This window comes from Tetrao urogallus (genome assembly GCF_951394365.1).
Source record: "Tetrao urogallus genome assembly, chromosome: 5".
Classification (NCBI taxonomy): domain Eukaryota; kingdom Metazoa; phylum Chordata; class Aves; order Galliformes; family Phasianidae; genus Tetrao; species Tetrao urogallus.
The window spans coordinates 22,514,370-22,534,095 of NC_136818.1; the positions used below are offsets into that span (position 1 = coordinate 22,514,370).

General features: G+C 39.0%; 1 protein-coding gene across 2 annotated transcripts; it reads left to right on the top strand.

Annotated features, from left to right (window-relative positions):
* Positions 1-2,085: 2,085 nt before the first annotated feature.
* UCHL5 (ubiquitin C-terminal hydrolase L5) lies at positions 2,086-18,111 on the top strand (the record flags this gene model as incomplete). 2 transcript variants are annotated; one of them, XM_079536460.1, is made up of 11 exons in its annotated part: positions 2,086-2,167; positions 3,407-3,470; positions 4,599-4,704; positions 12,069-12,194; positions 12,279-12,340; positions 12,439-12,569; positions 13,350-13,413; positions 14,574-14,676; positions 15,099-15,212; positions 16,322-16,420; positions 18,067-18,111. In XM_079536460.1, 11 exons carry the CDS (start codon positions 2,086-2,088, stop codon positions 18,109-18,111), a joined length of 996 nt encoding a protein of 331 aa, XP_079392586.1. The 2 variants fall into 2 exon arrangements, with proteins under 2 accessions (XP_079392586.1, XP_079392587.1); XM_079536461.1 differs by lacking the exons at positions 2,086-2,167; positions 3,407-3,470; positions 4,599-4,704; positions 12,069-12,194 and having other exon boundaries at positions 15,102-15,212.
* Between the last annotated feature and the right edge of the window lie 1,615 nt (positions 18,112-19,726).

Here is a 19,726-nt window from a genome sequence, read left to right on the forward strand (position 1 = left end):
ACCACAGCTTCTCTCTCTTCTGCAGCCTGTGATACCTACCTGCTGCAGTGCCAGTGAGCACACTCGGGTTATGGCCTGCAGAACCTGTCCTCCTGGCTCCAGAGCTGCCTTGGGGGACTTAAAAGAGCAGTTCAAATCAACAAAATGTTGTGGATCCTAACACAAATTGTGTTGTTTGTTTTTTAAAAGCCCTTCCTTATTCAGCATTGAACTACTTAAATCATACTGGCTGCTTCTTAATCCTATTTAGTATTTCAGAGTACCAAGCTCCCAAAGCTACTCCAGCTTGCTACCTAGTCCCTATCCTCTGCCCACACTTCATTGTTAGTTTCTTCCTTTCACATCTCTAAAACACAGACAAATCTCATTCCTGCAGATGACTAAATGCAAATATGCATTGAATGGGTGCTTTACCAAAACCCTACTATTGCTTCTGAGCTGTAACAATGAATGTGAATGTGAAGCCCTGATGGAAAATTCAGCAGTACTATTTTGGCTCTGGAATATTCCCAGCTTCTGAGTTACCTGAATGCAATCAGCAATGTGAAAAGCCTTAAGTCACAGACTAAATATAACAAAAGAAATGAATGAATGAGAATTGGTATGAACTTGCCCAGTTTGAACATGTTCCCACTAACAGGAGAAATATTACCAGTGAATATCCATGATCAACACTGAGATGTTGAAATTAAACTATTAGTTTTAGAAAATAATTGCTATAAATTCATTTCACTTCCATAGTTTTAATCATTTGTAAATGTAACTTCTTCATGGAGTTTATCAAAAGAAAAAATATAATCTACCATACTGTCTTCTAGAGAGGAAAGTAAAAACAACAGTAAAGGAATGTATATATTTCAAGCACAACATAAATTAACCTGTAAGCAAAATATGGTTTTGCCTGGCATGTAGCAGCCCATATGGAGCTTAAGTACTGAGGAGCACATTGATACCCATATTTACCCTAACACACTTGAGTTCACAAGCTGATCTCTACCACATTTTCTATGACTGCTACAAATTACTGCTGGTTTTCTTAAGACATGCTATACAATGCAAGTTTCAGTTACATGTGAAAATAATCCATCTGGAGCAGAAAGCTTTAATAGAACCATAGGTTTTTAGGCTGATGATGAAACAAACTTTGCAGTGAAAACATGGAGTTAGACTGAGTTTGATGCTTTATTAAAAGGAAAAAAAAAAAAAAAAATGCCTGTAAAGTTTAAAGTCAACATTTAAAATTGTCCTCAAAATCCAGATATGCTTTCTGCGAGAAACCACGTTCACACCCCCCCACCTTTCAGTAACGTGAGGTCAGCTGTGGAGCTCAGCACTCCTAAAGCAGAGCCCTGACAGCAACGTGAGTGCTTTTGATCCGAATCAAGCATCGCTATCTGAAGAGGAACGTTAACAGCCCGTGACCCAGATGACCAATGGAGAGCCCTGCAGCCGACACCAGGCTACTTGAACCCTGCAGGACCCACCGGGAGCCCGCAGCCCGCCCGGTGTGCGAGCGCACGGCGCAGCAGCCCTCAGCCTCCCGCCCACCGCGCCACAGCCGCCCCGGGCCGGCCGCTGCCACTTGCCTTCGATGCCGCGGGGCGTGGCCGGCCCGGGCCAGCGCGACCTCCGACCCCGAGCAGCGGCGCGGTCCCGAGGCGGATCACTTCGAGCGAAGGAATGCGAAGGGCCCGACGGAGCCGGGGGCGGCGGAGCCGGTCGTGAGCGCTCAGAGCGGCCCCAGGCGGGTCCCGCACCCACACTCGCGGCCCCGCCCGCCGGCGTCCTGACAGCATCCCCGAGACCCGGATGGAGCCGCGCCCTCCGCCCCGCGCCGCCGCGCTCAGTGCCCGGATGGAGACGGAAACGCTCGTGCCCGGCGCCGCTCTGACCCGGAAGTGGTTTCTGCTGCTGACCCGGAACCGCTCGTCGCGTTCGCTTCCCGCTCCCGCCCTGCCTCACCATAGAGATGCCAGGTGCGGCGCGTGTCGCGGGGCCTGCCGGGAAGGGAGTGGCGTGTCTCGGCCTCGCGGCGTAGCCGGCCGGCGGCACCTACCGCCCGAGGGTAGCGCGCGGGCTGCCGCCATGGCGGGAGGCAGCAGCGCGGGGGAGTGGTGCCTCATGGAGAGCGACCCGGGCGTCTTCACGGAACTCATCAAGGGCTTCGGTGAGGGAGCGGAGGCGTTGCGGAACCCGGAGGGGCGTTGTTGTATTGTAGGCCTTACGGCTAGCAGGCCCCGCCGCGTGTCTCCGGCTGCAGCAGCACTCGTAGGGAGCCGCTCGTAGGGAGCGGGCGGGGCTGCGGGCCGTGTGTGTGTGTTTGTGTGTGGGCTGTGAGGAGGGTAGCTGGGGAGCAAGATGAGCGGCGCGACCGTGCTGCTGGGTGACCTGCGAGGGGCTGCTTTCAGAACGCTGGGTTTTATGCTGATTTCCAATTATTCTGTTTAGCCTATTGCGGTTACACAGCTAAGTCTAGTTTTACTTCTGCGTTTGTTTAAATAATGTGTTAATCTTCCTTTTTTTTTTTGGGGGGGGGGGGGGGAAGTTTTTATAAAACTGCTTTGTAATGCTGTGTGTCCTAAAACGCAAGAATAACCACCTAATTTACAATTTACTTACACGCTTTGATATCTGTTTGTCCCATGGTGTGGATCCATGTTATCATAACAGTCTCTTCCAGCATTTGAAGATCAGAAGGTAATTGAATTTCACTGAGCTCTTAGTGAAATCACTTAAATTAGAGCAGGCCTTAATTTGGTCCTTTTCTATCTGCTAAAATTCTGTAGTTCACACAAAATATAAAGTGTTGCACTCGGCATTTAAAATGTATCTTATAACAGTAGAAGGAAGTTAGTGTGTGAGAAGTGATTCTCTTGAGAAGTTTATAGGAATTAATGAGCTTGGCTGTTCTCGTATGCTGCTGTAACCCAGAAATCATGAAGCTGTTGCTTATGACCAGCAAGAGTGAAAAATAAAAACTTGGTGGATGTCTACAAAGAGAAAATAGAAGGAAATGAGACTAGATCTGTTTGGGTAAACAACTGTTTACAAGGATGGATAGTGATGGGACAAGGGGGAATGGTTTTAAATGGAGACAGGAGGTTTAGGTTAGATATTAGGAGGAAGATTTTCACACGGAGGGTGGTGATGCACTGGAACAGGTTGCACAAGGAGGCTGTGGATGCCCCACGGAGGCATTTAAGGCCAGGCTGGATGTGGCTCTGGGCAGCCTGGTCTGGTAGTTGGCGACCCTGCACATAGCAGGAGGTTGGAACCAGATGAGCATTGTGGTCTTTTTCAATCTAGGCCTTTCTATGATTCTATGATTTTTTTTTTTTTTTTTTTAGTTAGTTACATCTATTCTAAATGCAGTAGCTAAGGAAACTTTTTTTTTTTTTTTGTGCAGGCTGTAGAGGAGCACAAGTAGAAGAAATATGGAGTTTAGAACCGGAAAACTTTGAAAAATTGAAGTAAGGAACTTTCCTTTCTAAGTTGTATGTTTTTTATTTATATTTGTGTGAACTGTGCAAGAAGCTTGTCCTAAGATTGGGTGGTGGGTGTTCAGTTTGCACTGAATTACATCAGGGTTTTGATTTAATCAAGTACTTCGCAGTTAAATAACCTTTTATTTATTTTATTTATTTATAATTAAATAACATTTATTATAATGAAACAAAGCATTAGCTTTGTTTCATTAACTAACTTTTCTGTTTGTGGGTAGAGCTGATAGTAGCAGCTAGAACGTGAGAAGAGTTTTCTAATTATTTTAGCCTTGGTTTGCATTGCATCCTTTGAGGAGCTCCTCTTATCTTTCAGTATTTTATGTTTAAAAGGAGTACTGAAACTTTCATTCCATTTCTTATGTGTGATCGATAAATAACTATAAAAATATTACCCAGTTGCTCATAGGTCGTAAAGGGTGTTTTGCACCTATTATCATTACAGTGACCAGAAAAACTGGTCTTGACTTGCTAAATGCAAATTCCACTGGAATTGTGCAGCTTGTATGGAAAGAAGCCTTAAGTACTGTATGGAAACTGCTGAGTCACAGCCTGAACCTCTGATTAATCACCTGAGGCGAGCCATGAGTCAGCCAGAGGAGCACAGGTGAAGGCAATTCACCTGTGCAGCCGGAAGGGGTGGAGCCTGGCCCCACCCCTCCTGGACCTATTTAAGAGCTGGCTACCGGAGGGGAAGGATCTCTTCTGGAGATCCCCTCTCTTGGTGTTTTGTGGTGAGCTCAGCCGAAGGGTAAGCTCTTCCACTTATTCTCTTTTGTGATCGTTGTCTACTTTGCCTAATTCTCTTGATTATATTGTGATTACAACATCTTGATATCTGTTGATTATACACAATTATATTGTGATTATAACATCTTGATTATACAAGTATGTTCTCCGTAATTAAAAGGCTAACTGAAAATTGCAGTGCAAGCTCCCTGTGTTTATAAGTAAATAATGAAGAGGATTACTGTAACAGCATACAGTTAAACTATCATAGATGTATTAAAAAAAAATTCTAAAGCCAGAAACACCTATTTTGTTAATTGTTGTTCTGTTTATTTGTGTTTTTTTTTTCCTATGAATTTGATATTTTAGACCGGTGCATGGGCTGATATTCCTTTTCAAGTGGCAGCCAGGAGAGGAACCAGCAGGTTCTGTTGTTCAAGATTCCAGACTGGATACAATATTTTTTGCTAAACAGGTATGGCAAGTTTGGTGTTTTTGTTAGAAATGTCATGAAACAGAGCACTTAATATGGAAAGATAAGCCAGCTTTTTATTTAAATGTACACAGCAATTAACACTTTTCTAAGTGAAGCAACTTTGACAAATCTTGTGAGATGAGATGCTATATGTTAGATGGCTAGGAAAGCAAATCTGATCTGCCAAGGCAGACAAAAACATAATGAAGTATTGAAAAGTAAAGCTCTTACTTATTTGCCATCCCTGTCCTATAAGAAGTAACTGTTCTGTACCATAAGAAATTAGTTTTCAGCAGAAGAAGTAATGTATTTGTTGTTTTATTTTTGGTTTGTTATTGGTTTTTTCTTTGAAACCACTTTCAAAATGTTTGTTTCAGTCAAGTTCTTGTCTCTTGTGTTTCTCAAATGCTTTGCAGTTAGGTCATTATAACTCTAGGATAACACTTGAAGGATTTATGGACTGGTTTGGTCTGTACGTTTTAAGTCTGAAGTATTTAAATCAGAAAGTTTAAATTGAGTTACAGGAAAAATAAGTGTTTTCTGTTTTTGTGAAGAAATCTCCACGCACTCCTAACTGAAAGCAGAAATGTGAAAAACAACAGAATCAATATCTGCAGCTCCCTGTCTTTTCTGTTTGTGTACTTCTATTAGGCAGATAATTGTCTTCTGTTAGTTTTTGTTATTTAGTTATTTGTATGGGAACTGTTGAGTCACAGCCTGAAGCACTGATTGAGCACCTGGGGAAAGGTCCTGGTCAGCCCTGAGAGCACAGGTGAAGGCAGTTCAGCTGTGTGAGCAGAAGAGGTGGAGCCTGGCTGCACCTCTCTTAGACCTCATTTAAGGGCTGACTGCCACTGGGGAAGGATCTCTGCTTGGAGATCCCTTCTTGGTGAAACTTTCTGCTGTGAACCTGCAATCTTCTGATATGGGTGAGCAATCTTCTTCTCTTCCTTTGTAGCACCTTTCTGTTTTGCTGGTCCTTCTGTCATCACACTTTTGTTGTAATGCCTTTCCCCTCATATTGGTCTAATTGCTACAGTTACAATCCCCCTGCCTTATTGTTTCAGACTGTCATAAGTGACTTTATTCCGTGGTTGATTTTATTATGTAGCTATTCCCCTGCTGCATGTCTTGAGTCCTGCCAAGCAGTGTCCATCTTTCTTAGCACATAAAGGTAAACTGATGCAGATTGTTATCTTTACAGTTTTGTAGGTGTCATAGGCACTGTTTTAGTTCATGCTTTCTGAGTAATTAAACACTGCTAGAGATCAGTAGCCTGTGGCTATAGAGTAGCCTTACTGCAAGCAAGGTCAGCAAAAAATCCTTGATGCAGCTCTCAGAGTAGTTACTTGGCAGGAGGAAATGACTGACGTGAATCTAGAGAGGCTCCTTTTTCTCAAGTTAGAGCGAGTTTATCATCATTCAAGATATTTCATCTTTTTTTTTCCTTTGAGTAAATGGCCTCTGAAAAGTTTCCAAACTTTTGTTTGCTTGACATTGTCTGCTTCCCCCTGATACTTCTCTTTTTGAAGCATTTGAAAGTAAGAGTCTAAGAAGGGTCTTGAGCTTTTAATTTTGTGTTGCAGAATGTACTTCAGAAAATCAGGGTAGTGTTAGGCTTGGTAGCAAAAACATAAAAAGCCATAAAGCAAACAATAAAAAGCTTTGTCTTCTAGAGTTCTTTGAAACATTTGTATTTTACTTTTTTATTAAACCTTAAAATGTTAAAACTTCATGTTGTGAGCATGGAGGTACTTACCACATCTTCACTTCACCTGCTCTCCTAGAACCTGTTGTCTTGTAAGGTAGATTTGCTGGAGTGAATCATGAAGCAATTTCCAGAGATGTTGATCTGGTGATTTGCTGTTGATAAGAATATAGGATGTTCAGGTCCTGCAAGCCTGTCTCCTTCAGATGCATGATTCTCGCCATCTCTTGCAATGGCTCACGTGCTCATTGAACTTCCGTGGCCAATTCATCTAACCAGCAAGCAGTTTTCTATAGATTTTGTGTATTTTCTGGTTTAATCTCCTGCCACTTTGTGAGATGCGTTTGGTCAGTCAGCCTGTACAGGCCAGAGCTGGTAAAAGGTAAGTAGTGGTAACGGGTGACTTTGTGATAGTAATGATATTACTATATTTCTTGAAACCACGGTCAGTAAATCTTGCTGAGTCATCCAGAAAGGAAGATTGACATCAATATTAGATATTCCTATTGTAAGACTCCTTCTATGGCTATCACACAGCAGGGTTTATGTCACTTCTCTTTTTCCCTATGAAACTTAAAGGCCAGTTGTGTGGTGTGGCTTAGAGAGGGAGAGGTATCTTTCAGGTTTTTTTATTAGTAGCATTTGTAACATCTGAGAAAAAATCATTAAAATACTGTCATTCATTTGTGGGATGGAACATCAGAATCCTGGATGTCTTTTTTGGTTTAGTGAAGATTTTTTACTTTTGATCTGTTGATCTGTATCTTAAAACTGAAATGATGCTGAAGCACTGAAAAATCTCAGGAAACCTATGTGATGCTTCTTTTTTTTCCCCTCCTTATACATTATTTTCTTCTAAATGTTGGCATCTGAAGAGATCTGATATATGCCATCTTACTGCAGAGAAGTTCTAAACTGAAATGCTGAGTCCTTTCTGAGCAGGACTAAGTAGCTGTTAATGCAAAACATCAATTTAGTGTGGAAAATAAGTGGTGTTACCAGCAGTGTAGCTCTGTTGCACTTCAGTGTTAATTAAATATTACATTTCTATATTTTTGTTTTTCATTTTGGGGGGAGAAAACCTTAAGTATCAAGTGCTATAAACTCTAACACTACAAGAACACAGCAAAGAACAAGCTTACAAAATTGCATTAAGAAACTGTTTTTATAAAAGCTTTTACATGCTCATGGTTTGGTCTTACCTATTTCCATACCAATATGGTCACTGAATTCTAAAATGTTGATGTTGTCTGACATGAAATCATGAGTATGTTGGGAGGGAGGGAGGGAGGAGTTGAATTTTCAAGTCTGTTGAGTCTGCATGCTTATTAAAAGGTTTTGGTTTTTTTTTTACTGGTCAGTTTTATGCACACTCATCTTAAATTTGGCCTCCCTGTTATGCCTAGGTATGATTTGGTCCTCTATTTGAGGGCAGAGAACTCTGGATGATCTTACATACCCTTTGAGCTAGGATACCTAGGCACAACGAGGTGAGTTAAGGATCCAATTTCAGCCTTAACTCTGATTTTCCTGATTTCTGTGTTGCATAAGTAGGCCCTTGCCATTATTTTTTCATGCAGTGGTTATGTGATTGTGCCACTCAGTGTGTTTAGCTGTTGTCAGCACTGTTTAGAATAGCAGAGTTCTGTGCTGATCAGTGTAGAAGTGAAAGCATCTTTTGACAGAAGATAAGGCCATTGCTGTAGACTTTCTTACTAGGATTTTCTTACTATTCTAATAACTCCTTCAGATATTACTACTGAAATGCTGGCATAATGCATTTATTTTGTGCAGTGTATTTATTTTATGCTGCATTGTGATGGTAGAACATTACAGTTGTGATAGTAAAACAGTAATTTAACCAGGGAGGAAATCTGCACCTGCGGAAGCAGGATCCTATTAATGATACTGTTAACTACCAATCAAAGTTTTCTTGCTATCTTTGTGCCACTAATTGGAGCATATTGTGTGCTATTTTATTTTAGTGTTTTCAATTCTGCAGTTGTCTACAAACTCAATTCTTCTGTTCTCTGACACTAACAATTTTGGTAACGTTAAAATGGACCAAATATCTATGTTAAGGCTAAAGTTGAGATTACAGATAACATCATAAGAGGTGAGCCTACAATGTACCTGATAAAAATCAGAAAAAGATTTTCAGTAATGGAATATAACTATGGGAAGATTATATATATAATGATGAAATATATATATAATGATGAATATATATATATACATTTTATTCCAAAGGATTACTTGAATAGGAATTTTAAACAGGAATAAGTTTCAGAACTTAGTCCTAATGCCCAATTCTTTTATACTGGGCTTTGTCAAACCTACTGTTTTGTAATGTGCTCCTTGCTAAGTGAAGTCTTGTAATCTGCCAGTTATATTACCAGTTACAGCACAAGGCTGCTTAAAGGTGTTATGGTTTTGTTTTAAAGCTAGTCCATCAGCTGAATGTAATTTGTGATCTTAAAGTAGTGCAACCTTAAACTGACCCAGAAACTTCCAACTGTTTTTTTTAGACAGAGGTGCCTGCTTATGAAATTTTGAGTCGTTAGTGAAAAAGTGTAACAAAATAACATGTTCAGGTATGTCCTTGCAATGGTTTGTTGTAAGCTAAGCTCTGCTTGGTGATACAGCAGTATTCTCCTGTGTTGGAATCTGGCTTCACATCTCGCTAAGTACACAGATATTTCTGGGGGTTTCAAAAATGTGTGTCTGCTTTAAGTTGGAATCCTGAATAATAATGTTTTAATTAATGATTAAGTCCTTTCCAGGACTTCCTGGATAGAAAATACTCAGGCAGGTGTTGGGATTTCTGGGCAAATGCAGAAAATTCTAAAAATCAGGCTGAAAATCTTTCTAGGACAACCTGCATATACTGTCATGCAGTCTAAAAAGAAGTAGAAAATATTTTCAGTGTATGCTGAGACACCTTAAGTCACAGAAATATGTTGGAAATTAAGGTAGATGGGTATCCTCACTGTTTCTCCCTAAGAGCATGTGCTGGGTGGCTGTGTAGCAATGTTGGCCTGGCTGCGTGCACTGATAGAATACTGTGCTGTAACAAGCCTTGCACTTGTACCATAGGTACTAAGATCACTTCTTCCCTCTGCCATGGTACTTCTCTCACATCACCTAGGTATGGGGATGTCACAGAACTGCAGGGGTCGGAATGGACCTCAAGAGATCAAGTCCTTCCCCCCAGAAGTCCTGCCTTATTACATCTGCTGTCTGCACCACCTTCTGATTCACGCACAGAAATCTGTCTGCTGCTTTTTCTTCCTGCCTTGCAGTTCTGGAGAGTGTTTGTAGTTCTATAATATGTTTCCATTTCAGTAACACTGGTCTAAGATCTGCATTTGTTCTGTGTTTTGCAGCAGTAAGACAGGATAGTTTAACATTGTTCTTGTACTCTTAAGCGGGTACTTCATAGAGTAGTTAGAATACAGAGTTTGTTTATGCTGAAAGGCAGATATTGAATGAGGCCACTAATCCATGTTAAGCTTGTTTTTGCTGTTATTTCAAGCTCCTTTATCCAGCTGATCCAGTTTCTGAGCTGATCTGCCTCTGGACTCAAAACCCCTCTCTTACTTTCCTTTCCCTTTTTGAATTCACTGTTGAGTTGGTGGTCTGTCTGAGCACCTGTTGTTCAATTTTGATTTTTCAGTAAGGATCATCATACAGTGCATTCTCTGCCTTTCATGTTCTTTATTAGATCCTATTCTATAGGTGGAAGTTAGCTGTGGTGTCCCTTCATTCCAATAACGTGTTCTTTACCACAGGGATCACTATTGTCCTCTCTACCTCTTCTGCCTTTCTCTGTCGGCTTATTTAATACCATGATTGTGCCACTGTTTCAGATTAGCTCTCTCTAATGCACGGGAGATCTTCCTGCTTTCATCCTGCAGTGCTGCAGCCATGTCTGATACCACTCCCAAGTCATACGGCAGGCAACTGTCAGTTTTTACACTATAACAAGGGAAAGAGTCCTTAGATCTTTGGAATTATGTCATTCTGTTAGGCTGTTATTTAATTTTGTTCTGCTACTGTTCATTGCTTCACTGCCTTAGATTGACTCCCCTCTGTGCTCAATTGTTATATAATTGTGTGAAATCCAACCATTAGCTTGCATGCCTGCAGTCCATTTAAGTTTCCTCAGTTTCTGTAATCTATTCTGACTCGTGACTATAATTTAAGACAACCAGATTTGCCTTAAACTAGGAGGTGTTTTGTTATTACTTCATGATCTGCACTACGGACACCTAATCTGAATACCATGAAGCGTATTTTATACAGCATGTAGTGCTAACATAGTTGGATTTCTTTGAAGATGGAAGCAAGTGATGTCTCTGAAGCCATTTCTGGAGTAGGAATGGTAATGCAAAGGATTGTGGTGGTTGACAGAAAGGCAGACACATGACCTGGTTCATTCTGTCCACTTTTGATGTCTGTACTACAACTGTTTGCAATCAGTGAGAATTTGGTTTTGATTGCGAAAAGTTGTTTGTTGATATGAGGGGAAGTTTCCTTTTTCCTCCTTTCTTGTTGGAAGTGGTTTTGCATTCACACCCCCAAACTGATTTTCACCTTTTTACACAAAATCAACATAATTTCTGCCAGTCCTAATAGTTACCATCTTCAATTGCAAAATAGTCTCCTGGCTGAAAAAACATTACTTTTCCTAGCCTGCAGCTCCCTCAGGAAAAAAACTGAGATGCCTTGTATTGTAACCTCATAACTTTGTGTTACAGTCATCTTTATATTCTTTTATACTGTATTTTAATGTGGATATAAATGGATATTAATGTGGATAAAAAGAACAAAACACATTAAAGACATTGCTGAAATATGAAGAGTTTTGATCGTGTTTTCTGGCAGTGAAATATTAAACACAGATTTAACAAGGTGATTTAAGAGACAGTTACACAAAGTAGTAACTGATTCAAAACGGTAGAGTATAGCTAAGTAACAGGGGTAAGATCTAAATTTTCATATGGCTCTTCATCAAAACAGTCTTTAAAAATACAGTCTTTATATCTCAAAACACCTGTAAGTTTTATTAGGATAAAACCTTGGATATTTGATATGTTTTATCCTGCGTAACTTCTTAAAATATATGTGTGTGTATATAGATCCTGTTACATGTTTTATTTCCCCACACAAATGTTTTTTGGAGGCTCTTAATTCCTTTGGGAATTCTGATCATTCAAAAGAAACTCTTTGCAAGGATGACTTTTTTTTTTTTTGCTATAAATACAATATAGTCTGAGTAGTTCACTGTGTATGCTATTTTAGTGGGATGATCAATAAAATCAGTGTGTTCTCATTTGATTTGTCCTTTTATCCTTTAATAAAGGACAAAAAGTGGAAGTGGGGAATCAACAGAAGGACAGTTTCTAAGCATAGAGTGTGAAATACGTGTTTAGTCAATGAATAGTGTACAACAGCCACTGGGTATTCATTTTAGTAGTGCCTCCAGCACCCGTGCTTCTGTGGCTGCTCAGACTGTGTTTGCTGGTATATTTTTAGAGTGAAGCTGTAATGTGACTCAGCAAGGAAAGTGTTTGTAATCAGAAGTGTTGCCAAGTATGAATTATACTTTTGTCACTGACACTGAGCAAATTATCAACTCTTTTTTTTTTTCCAGGTGATAAATAATGCTTGTGCTACTCAAGCCATAGTAAGTGTGTTGTTAAATTGCGCTCATCAGGATATCCGCCTAGGAGAGACTTTGTCAGAATTTAAAGAATTTTCACAGAGTTTTGATGCTGCGGTAAGTGCCTGCTGCTCCCTGTATTTTAAATAATCAGGCTTTTTATATGTAGGCTTACCGTTCAATTTTGTTACTCAATTTCAGATGAAAGGCTTGGCACTAAGCAACTCCGAAGTGATTCGACAAGTTCACAACAGCTTTGCCAGGTAGCAGGTGTTTTACATGTTTTCCAGCTAGGAAGGATTCATGCAGATTCCCTTTCATCTGATTTATTGATTTATTTATTTTTACATGTTCTTTGCAGGCAGCAGATGTTTGAATTTGATGCAAAGTCTTCAGCAAAAGAAGAAGATGCATTTCACTTTGTAAGCTATGTTCCTGTTAATGGACGGCTGTATGAGCTGGATGGATTAAGGGAAGGACCAATTGATTTAGGTAATATTTTGTTTTATTGTTAAAACAAAGGATGTTCAGAACTTCCTGCAACACGTTGGTTATGTGTTGTTTAAAGAATAACTTATAGATTCCCTTAATATTAAGGCACATACTACTTTGCAGCAATTTATATTGTATCTTTGTTGATCAGACAATCCATTTTTCCTCCTGCTTTCTCTTCCTGTGTAAGAAAACAGGTTGTTCTCTACAATGTCTCTTCAAACAAGCTAATACAATATTAGAGCTATGTAATGCTTTTGTTTTTCCTTGGTACTCGTACTATGCAGTCCCTTTGGCTAGAATTTTTCTGCAGCATTGTCTTTTGCTTGTGATACTGTCAGCCAAGGTAACAATTCCCAAGTCATGCTTTCAAGGATGTGGTTTTTTTCCAAATTGTAGTCTGTCCTTCTATTTTGTAAGAGTTCGTGTGCAGGTGTATATGGCTGACCCCACACACATGTCCATTGTGCGTCTGACACACAGTGCCCTTGCTTCCCCATGTGTAGCAAATTTCCAAACTATATTAAAGGGTAGCTAGTTTTAGCTTAGTTTTGCTCTCTTTTAGAGTTCCTATTTCATATCTTGTAATCTTATTCTGTGGTATGTATAACATCTTGCATCTTGAAAAGCTCTGTGGTACCAATCGTGTTTTTGCACTTCCTTTAGTGTCTTCTGTATGTCACAGTGTTCCATACTCTGTCTCCAGTGCCTTTTCTCGTTGTACAAGAACCGTTGAGTCATGGCCTGAAGTAATCTTTTTTTAATTTGTTTTTTTCCTAGGTTCTTGCAATCAAGATGACTGGATAAGTGCTGTGAGACCTGTCATAGAGAAACGGATACAAAAGTAAATGATTGTGATGCTTTTAAAATAGAACTCATTACGTAGATATATCTACGTATGTAAAAAGAAAGGAAAAAAAAACAGTTATTTATTCTTGATTTCCTTCAGTTAAAGGCTTTCAACTGAATTTCTAAGGAGTGAAGCTTGTGCATCCCTATATGTGTATATCAGTGTGTGACTTCAGAATTGCCCAGCATGAGCCAAATATGATGAATAGCTAAGTCTCAGATATGCTGTGCTCCAGTGTGGTTAGTCAAAGTAGGTATGTGTAGTGAAGAGAGATGCTGCTAGTACTTTGAAAAAAGAGCAAGATTTAATGTGCTAGGTGGCTGTGGGTCTCTGCAGGTGAAAACTCACGTCTGTTACCATTGATAATGTTTGGGTGTGCACTTATAATTGAAAACACCAGCTGATAAATACATCTGTATAGCTGGTATTTATAGAAAATTAACCTTAGGTATGTGGCTTGGTGTAGAAATTTCATCTAGAAGAATTAATCTGGAGTTTCTTCAGCTTCACAGCTCTTACTCCAAGGTGCAGCAGCACTGAAGTTGTTAGAGTCAATTTTACACAGTTTTTAGGAAGTAACTTTTGAAGTCATCTACTTTAAGTCGTTCATTTGATACGACAAACCTAACTGCCAACTCGCATTTTCAGGATTTATGCTCTTAAAGGGCTGCTAGTCTTACTGCTGAATATATTTCTCACATCCTGTGAGTAAGTCTCCAACACTTTATAGCCAGTAACAATACTGAGAGTGTATGAGTATTGCATGCAGTATTCTTGTGCGGTTTTTCTTGTCAGCCATGCCCTTTTGGGTTTTGTTGTCGTGGTGCTTTTGTGTTGTTGTTTGCCTTGCTTTTCCCCTTTGGAATATAGCTTCAAATACTTTTTTTTTTTGTGGTAGCATACAGGAATAGTAGTATCTTGGGAGAAGAGATTATTAGAAGTTACAGTTTGGGAAGTGCTAACCGGAGGTTTTTATTTCATGGCAAAATTGGATCTGCAGCACAGCTTGATTTAATACAACTCTGTGTGTTTCCCCTGACGCTCCAAAAATGTATTCCCTTACAGTGGAAGGAAATCCTGAAGAAGACTTCTGAGTTTTTTGTGTAAAACACTGATTTTGAAAGCTTTTTTTTTCCTTCTTGTTCTTCTTACAGATACAGCGAAGGTGAGATAAGGTTTAATTTGATGGCTATTGTATCTGACAGAAAGATGATATATGAACAGAGAATTGCAGAATTACAGCGACAACTTGCAGAGGTAAGTCATGGTGTTTAAATTACTGGATTGGATCTGTGAGAACAGTTCTGTGTCTTTATTATTCACCAACTTTGTTCCTTGCTTCAAATGAAGCATCGACTAAAAGGAGGAAGGATGGATGATTACATCTATCCAGTGCAGTGCCACATGGAGATAGGTGTTGCAGACCTAGTTAGTTTGCTGAGCACTGAGTACAGGGCAGACACATCATTGTGTCTGTCTATCCTGGCTAATATGCTGTTGCAACGGAACTATATTTTTCCAATTTAATAAAGCTAATCTACATAATCAACTGCAGAAATTTCATAAATAAGCAAAATTGATTTTCTTCTGCTGTAATTGGAATATTCAAACAGCAAGACTTTTTTACTTTGTTTAAATAAGAAGAGTGCATTAACTTCACTTTTTCTGTTTTGTGCAAGGAGGAACCTATGGATACAGATCAAAGTAGTAACATGTTAAGTTCTATACAGTCAGAAGTTGCAAAATATCAGATGTTAATTGAAGAAGAAAACCAAAAACTAAAGAGATACAAGGTATGTTACCTTTGCTTTTTTGATCCAAATATGGGCACATGGCAAGGAAAAGCCAGTTGTTATGTCTATGGGAGGCTGTTGAAATTAATCTGTAGGAATTTGGGTATTAGAAATGTAACCTGCTACAGCTTTTGATGTAAGTTCCTATGCCATTCCTGAATTTCATGTGAAATTTCATGTGTTAATCTTAGTTTTCTGCTGAACTTTCATACAAGCTTTTCCAGCTATCATTGTAATTAAAGTTCTTTATTTATTAAGCCAAGTCAGGAAGTCTTTGGACTTCATGTATAGAGCCCTTCTGTGTTTGCCCATGCATCAACTAATCTGACACATAGATATTGTCTTCAGTGAAGAAGCTCTCATAGGATGTTTTAATTGACATACTGAAAGTATGTCATCTTTTAAGAGGGCATATTACATTAATGAAAATCAGATGTGGGGAAGCTGCTCTGAAATCATCCCTTGTAACTTTTTGATGATTCTGTAATACTTCTCAAGGAATGTTTTGAGAAGAATTAAAGTTTAGAAGCAGGATAACCAATTGTTTCTTTTTTTCCTTTTTTAGTAAATGATAATTTGGTGTTTATCTCTACTGTACTTGTGCTAATTTCCTTTTCAGTGCTGTAAAGTGTTGTGGCTGCCTATTCTGGAGTAGTGTCGCTGCATTATGTTCTATAGCATCCAGAAACTATACTGAAGTCATCAAAAATGTATGCACTTCATGAGGCATGAGAATAGGCAAAACACTGAAATAGGGAGGCCAAAAAATGCTTAAACTTCATAATTGTATTTTGAAATATCATGGAAATCTACATAGAAGTCAACTTCTTTCTTCAAGTTATCCACTTGGTGTCCTTAAGGAGAGTTTGTGCCTTATATACTAAGTTCATATGACCTTTATTTTTTCACTGTGTGCTCAAAAATTTGACGTGGACTTTATTTTTGAACTGGCTAAAATGTAATTAAAAAAAACTCCAATAGAGTCTTCAGAAGAAAAGAGAAAATCCACTTTTAGTGATACAATAATTTTGTTAATTTATCTTTATCTTAGTTTTATCTTTTGTTAATTTATCTTTATCTGAATTTTATCTTTTGTGAATTGTCTTTAGATTGAAAACATTAGAAGAAAACATAACTACCTGCCCTTCATCATGGAATTATTAAAGACTCTAGCAGAACATCAACAGTTAATACCATTAGTAGAAAAAGTGAGTATTTCTTGCCTGAATTAGAAGTAACAATGTATTACTACAACTTTTCATACATTCTACTTGAAAATGCGGTCTATTATACAGGCATGGATTTTTTTTTTTTTTTTTAATTAAAATTGGTTTGGATGGATGGGGCTGTGAGCAACCTAGTCTATAGGCAGGAGTGCCTTCCACCGGCAGGGAGTTGGGACTAGATGATCTTAAATGTCCCTCCCGACCTGAATCATTCTGTGGTCTTGACAAACCCTATTTAAATGTCTGTGAGTCCCCATATCTGTGTACAAGACTTCCTTTTGCCAACCTGGGATCTGTTAAGACTGCTCTATTGATGTATTTCAATATCAACACTAGGTGGCAACCTGTGCACAGAGTTCTGGTAATTTAGAGGGCTTGAAATTTTCTCTTCATTGTCCTGATGTAGATTCACTGCTTCAGTTGCTTTCTCCTTTGTACAGTATGTAGGTATTAATGTTGATTTGCTATTAGGATTTAGGTGTCTTCGTTGAAGTTTGTCTGTCACCTTGGCAAGGTCATTAAACGTTATGTATAGAAATATGGCTTTTTAAGTACTTGGCCTGAATTATAATGAGATCGTAGGACCAGCTTGCTCATCTACTTGTGCAGTAGATAATATTCCTAATTTTGAACTCTAATTGAAGAAGGTCTGAATGTCACTCTGCTGGGGGGAAAAAAGGGCTTCTCTGAGAGTAATGTCTTCTGTTTTATTATGTTGGCCCGTGACATTGGAGGCAGATTTGGAGGTGTGGCAGTACAGGCTAAACCTTCTTGCCAGTATTCCATTACATGTTGTTGCCACATGGCAGATGGCAGCAGAGGGACAATCTGACAGAATGATGTCTGACATGGAAGTATGTACAAAGCAAAGGTGTGTCATTGAATTCCTCCAGGCAGAAAATATTGTACCCATTGACATTCACCAGTGCTTGTGAACACTTATGAAGACCAAACAGTGGATATGAGCACAGTGAGGCAGTAGGTGGTATGTTTCAGTAGTGGCAACAGCAGGTCGCCTTTGCTGCTGCAGGTTTTTACAAGCTCTGGTGAAAATGCATAGCTAATGGTGGTGGCTGTATTGAAAAAGAACATTTTATAGCTGAGAATTTGCTCTACTGAATAATGTTATTGTGGTCTTTGTATCTGTTGTACCTTTCATGGAAATAAATAGGAGGTGTTACATTCAGAACAACCTGTGCATTATGTGATGTGTACATTCATTTACTTGAGCTTTGAGGAGTACTTTTGTAGATTAGTAGTTTACTGTAACATAGTAACTGGGGGTTTTAAACGAGTGCTTTATTTTGTGTGTTACATTCCTTATCAATTCATAGAATCACTCAGGTTGGAAAAGACCCTAAAGATCATCGAGTCCAACCATGAAATTGATACAGGCTACAAGTAATCTGCAAAAATCTTTGCTAGGAACTATTCTTTTTTCTACCCTATTTATGAAATAATAGTAAAGCTACAGTACAATACTTATCAAGTGTCTGAGTTGACATGTAATTTGTTTCCTTCTGTAGTGTTCTATGTAGAAGGTTCAATGTTATGAGCAGTCAGTCAAATGGACAAAAGGTAGATCTTGGTATCATCTGAGTTTAACAGTATATCCCTTTGCTTTCTAGGCTAAAGAAAAACAGAACGCCAAGAAAGCTCAGGAGGCCAAGTGAAGATGGCCTTGCAAAATACATACAACTATGTGCTTCTGAAACTATTTTCATGACAGCAAATAAAACTTTTCATAAATGTTAAATTTTGTCCATCGCACGTTTGACAATTGTAACAGTTTGTCTTATGCTGTATGCACGGGTCTGGTTTTTTTTTTTTGCTTCCCTTGCATCTTGTGCATGTAGTACTACTAAGTAATGGTTAGGTTCTACTGGTCAAATTCCTTATTTAAGTCTGATTTCTGAATGTTTGGAAAGTGGGCTTAAACATGTGCAAGGAAAATGTACCCGTTTTGTCCCACGTGAGTATATGGTAATGATGCAAATGCTGGAATTTAAGTCTAAGCATGAGCTTTCTTTGCTCATCCCTACTAACAGTTGTTCTGAGCTCATCCTCGTTATCCAGTTGTTCAGTGACATGCCCCGTGTCTTTGTTTTTTGAAGTCCATGTCTAATTTTTTACAAAGTTGAAAACTACAAATTTAGCAGTAGAAACATTTGCAAAGACCGATGTATAATCTCAGATCTGCATTGCTTTAGTAGAAAAGAAAATAAATATTCCCATTTTTATTTTGGCAAACTTTCTTCCTGTGGTATTTTTATTGTTGAATATGATAACTAAGATGTATTGGAGGTTGCCAGCCTTGCGACTGAGTATCTGCATTGAAGTTTTGTTTGCTGTTGTTTTGGGTGTTAGCATTGGATATAATCTTGTATGTTATTTCTTCAAAACAGTACTTTTTAATTGACCATAGGAGGTAAAAGGAAATAATTGTCAGAGCAAATGCTATAGTGTAAGAAAAAACATGTAATAAGGTTCTTGTTCATAACGTTGGAGTGGAAGACACTTGACCTGTTGTCCATGGACCAGAGGGAGCGCAAAGGCTTCTGCTTTCTTAGCACTACCCAGTTTCCACTAAGGACAGGCAAACTGTTTTGGTAAAGATAGCAACAGGTTGTTGTGACAACGTGTAAGTCTGAAATTACTTAAGCAAAATTAGCGTATAGTGTATGTAAATTCATTTGGGAGACCTCCAGTATTCTTCCAAAGGGCTTGAAGAAGAAATAGGGGAAAATAAGTAAAAGGCCTCCGATTGTATGTTTGGAAGACACTTAAAACCAGTGAAAGGTGTTAGTTTTGACTTGCCTAAAGTTAGACTTCATTGAACTGCGAGGTCATTTGATCTTGTATGAGAGTGTTCTCTAGAGAATTTCTGGAAAGCCCCATACAAAACAGATTCTGTTATCTGTTGGTGCTTCATATATATTGCCAGAATAACATTTTGATAGAAGTAAGGCATTGTCCTACTGCTGAAGGGATCTTTTTGAGCCGTTGCGGTGGCTGGGAGGATACAGTGTGTTTCAGAAGGAAAGAAAAAAGAAAAAAAAAAAAAAAAAAAAAAAGGATGTGGGATCTGTGTCTGTACAAAACTTCGATCAGGTAAGTCATAGGTGAGAACATCAGCAGAGTGCAAATATTCTCTACTTCAGTATTTCATTGAGACAGTAGTGTTAAGGAAGGGACCTTTGCAAAAGGTATTTCTTTAACTGGTTGTCTGGTGAGTGCTGTTCCATGACATTCTCAAGAAGTCTCGATATTTGCTAAAACACAATATTG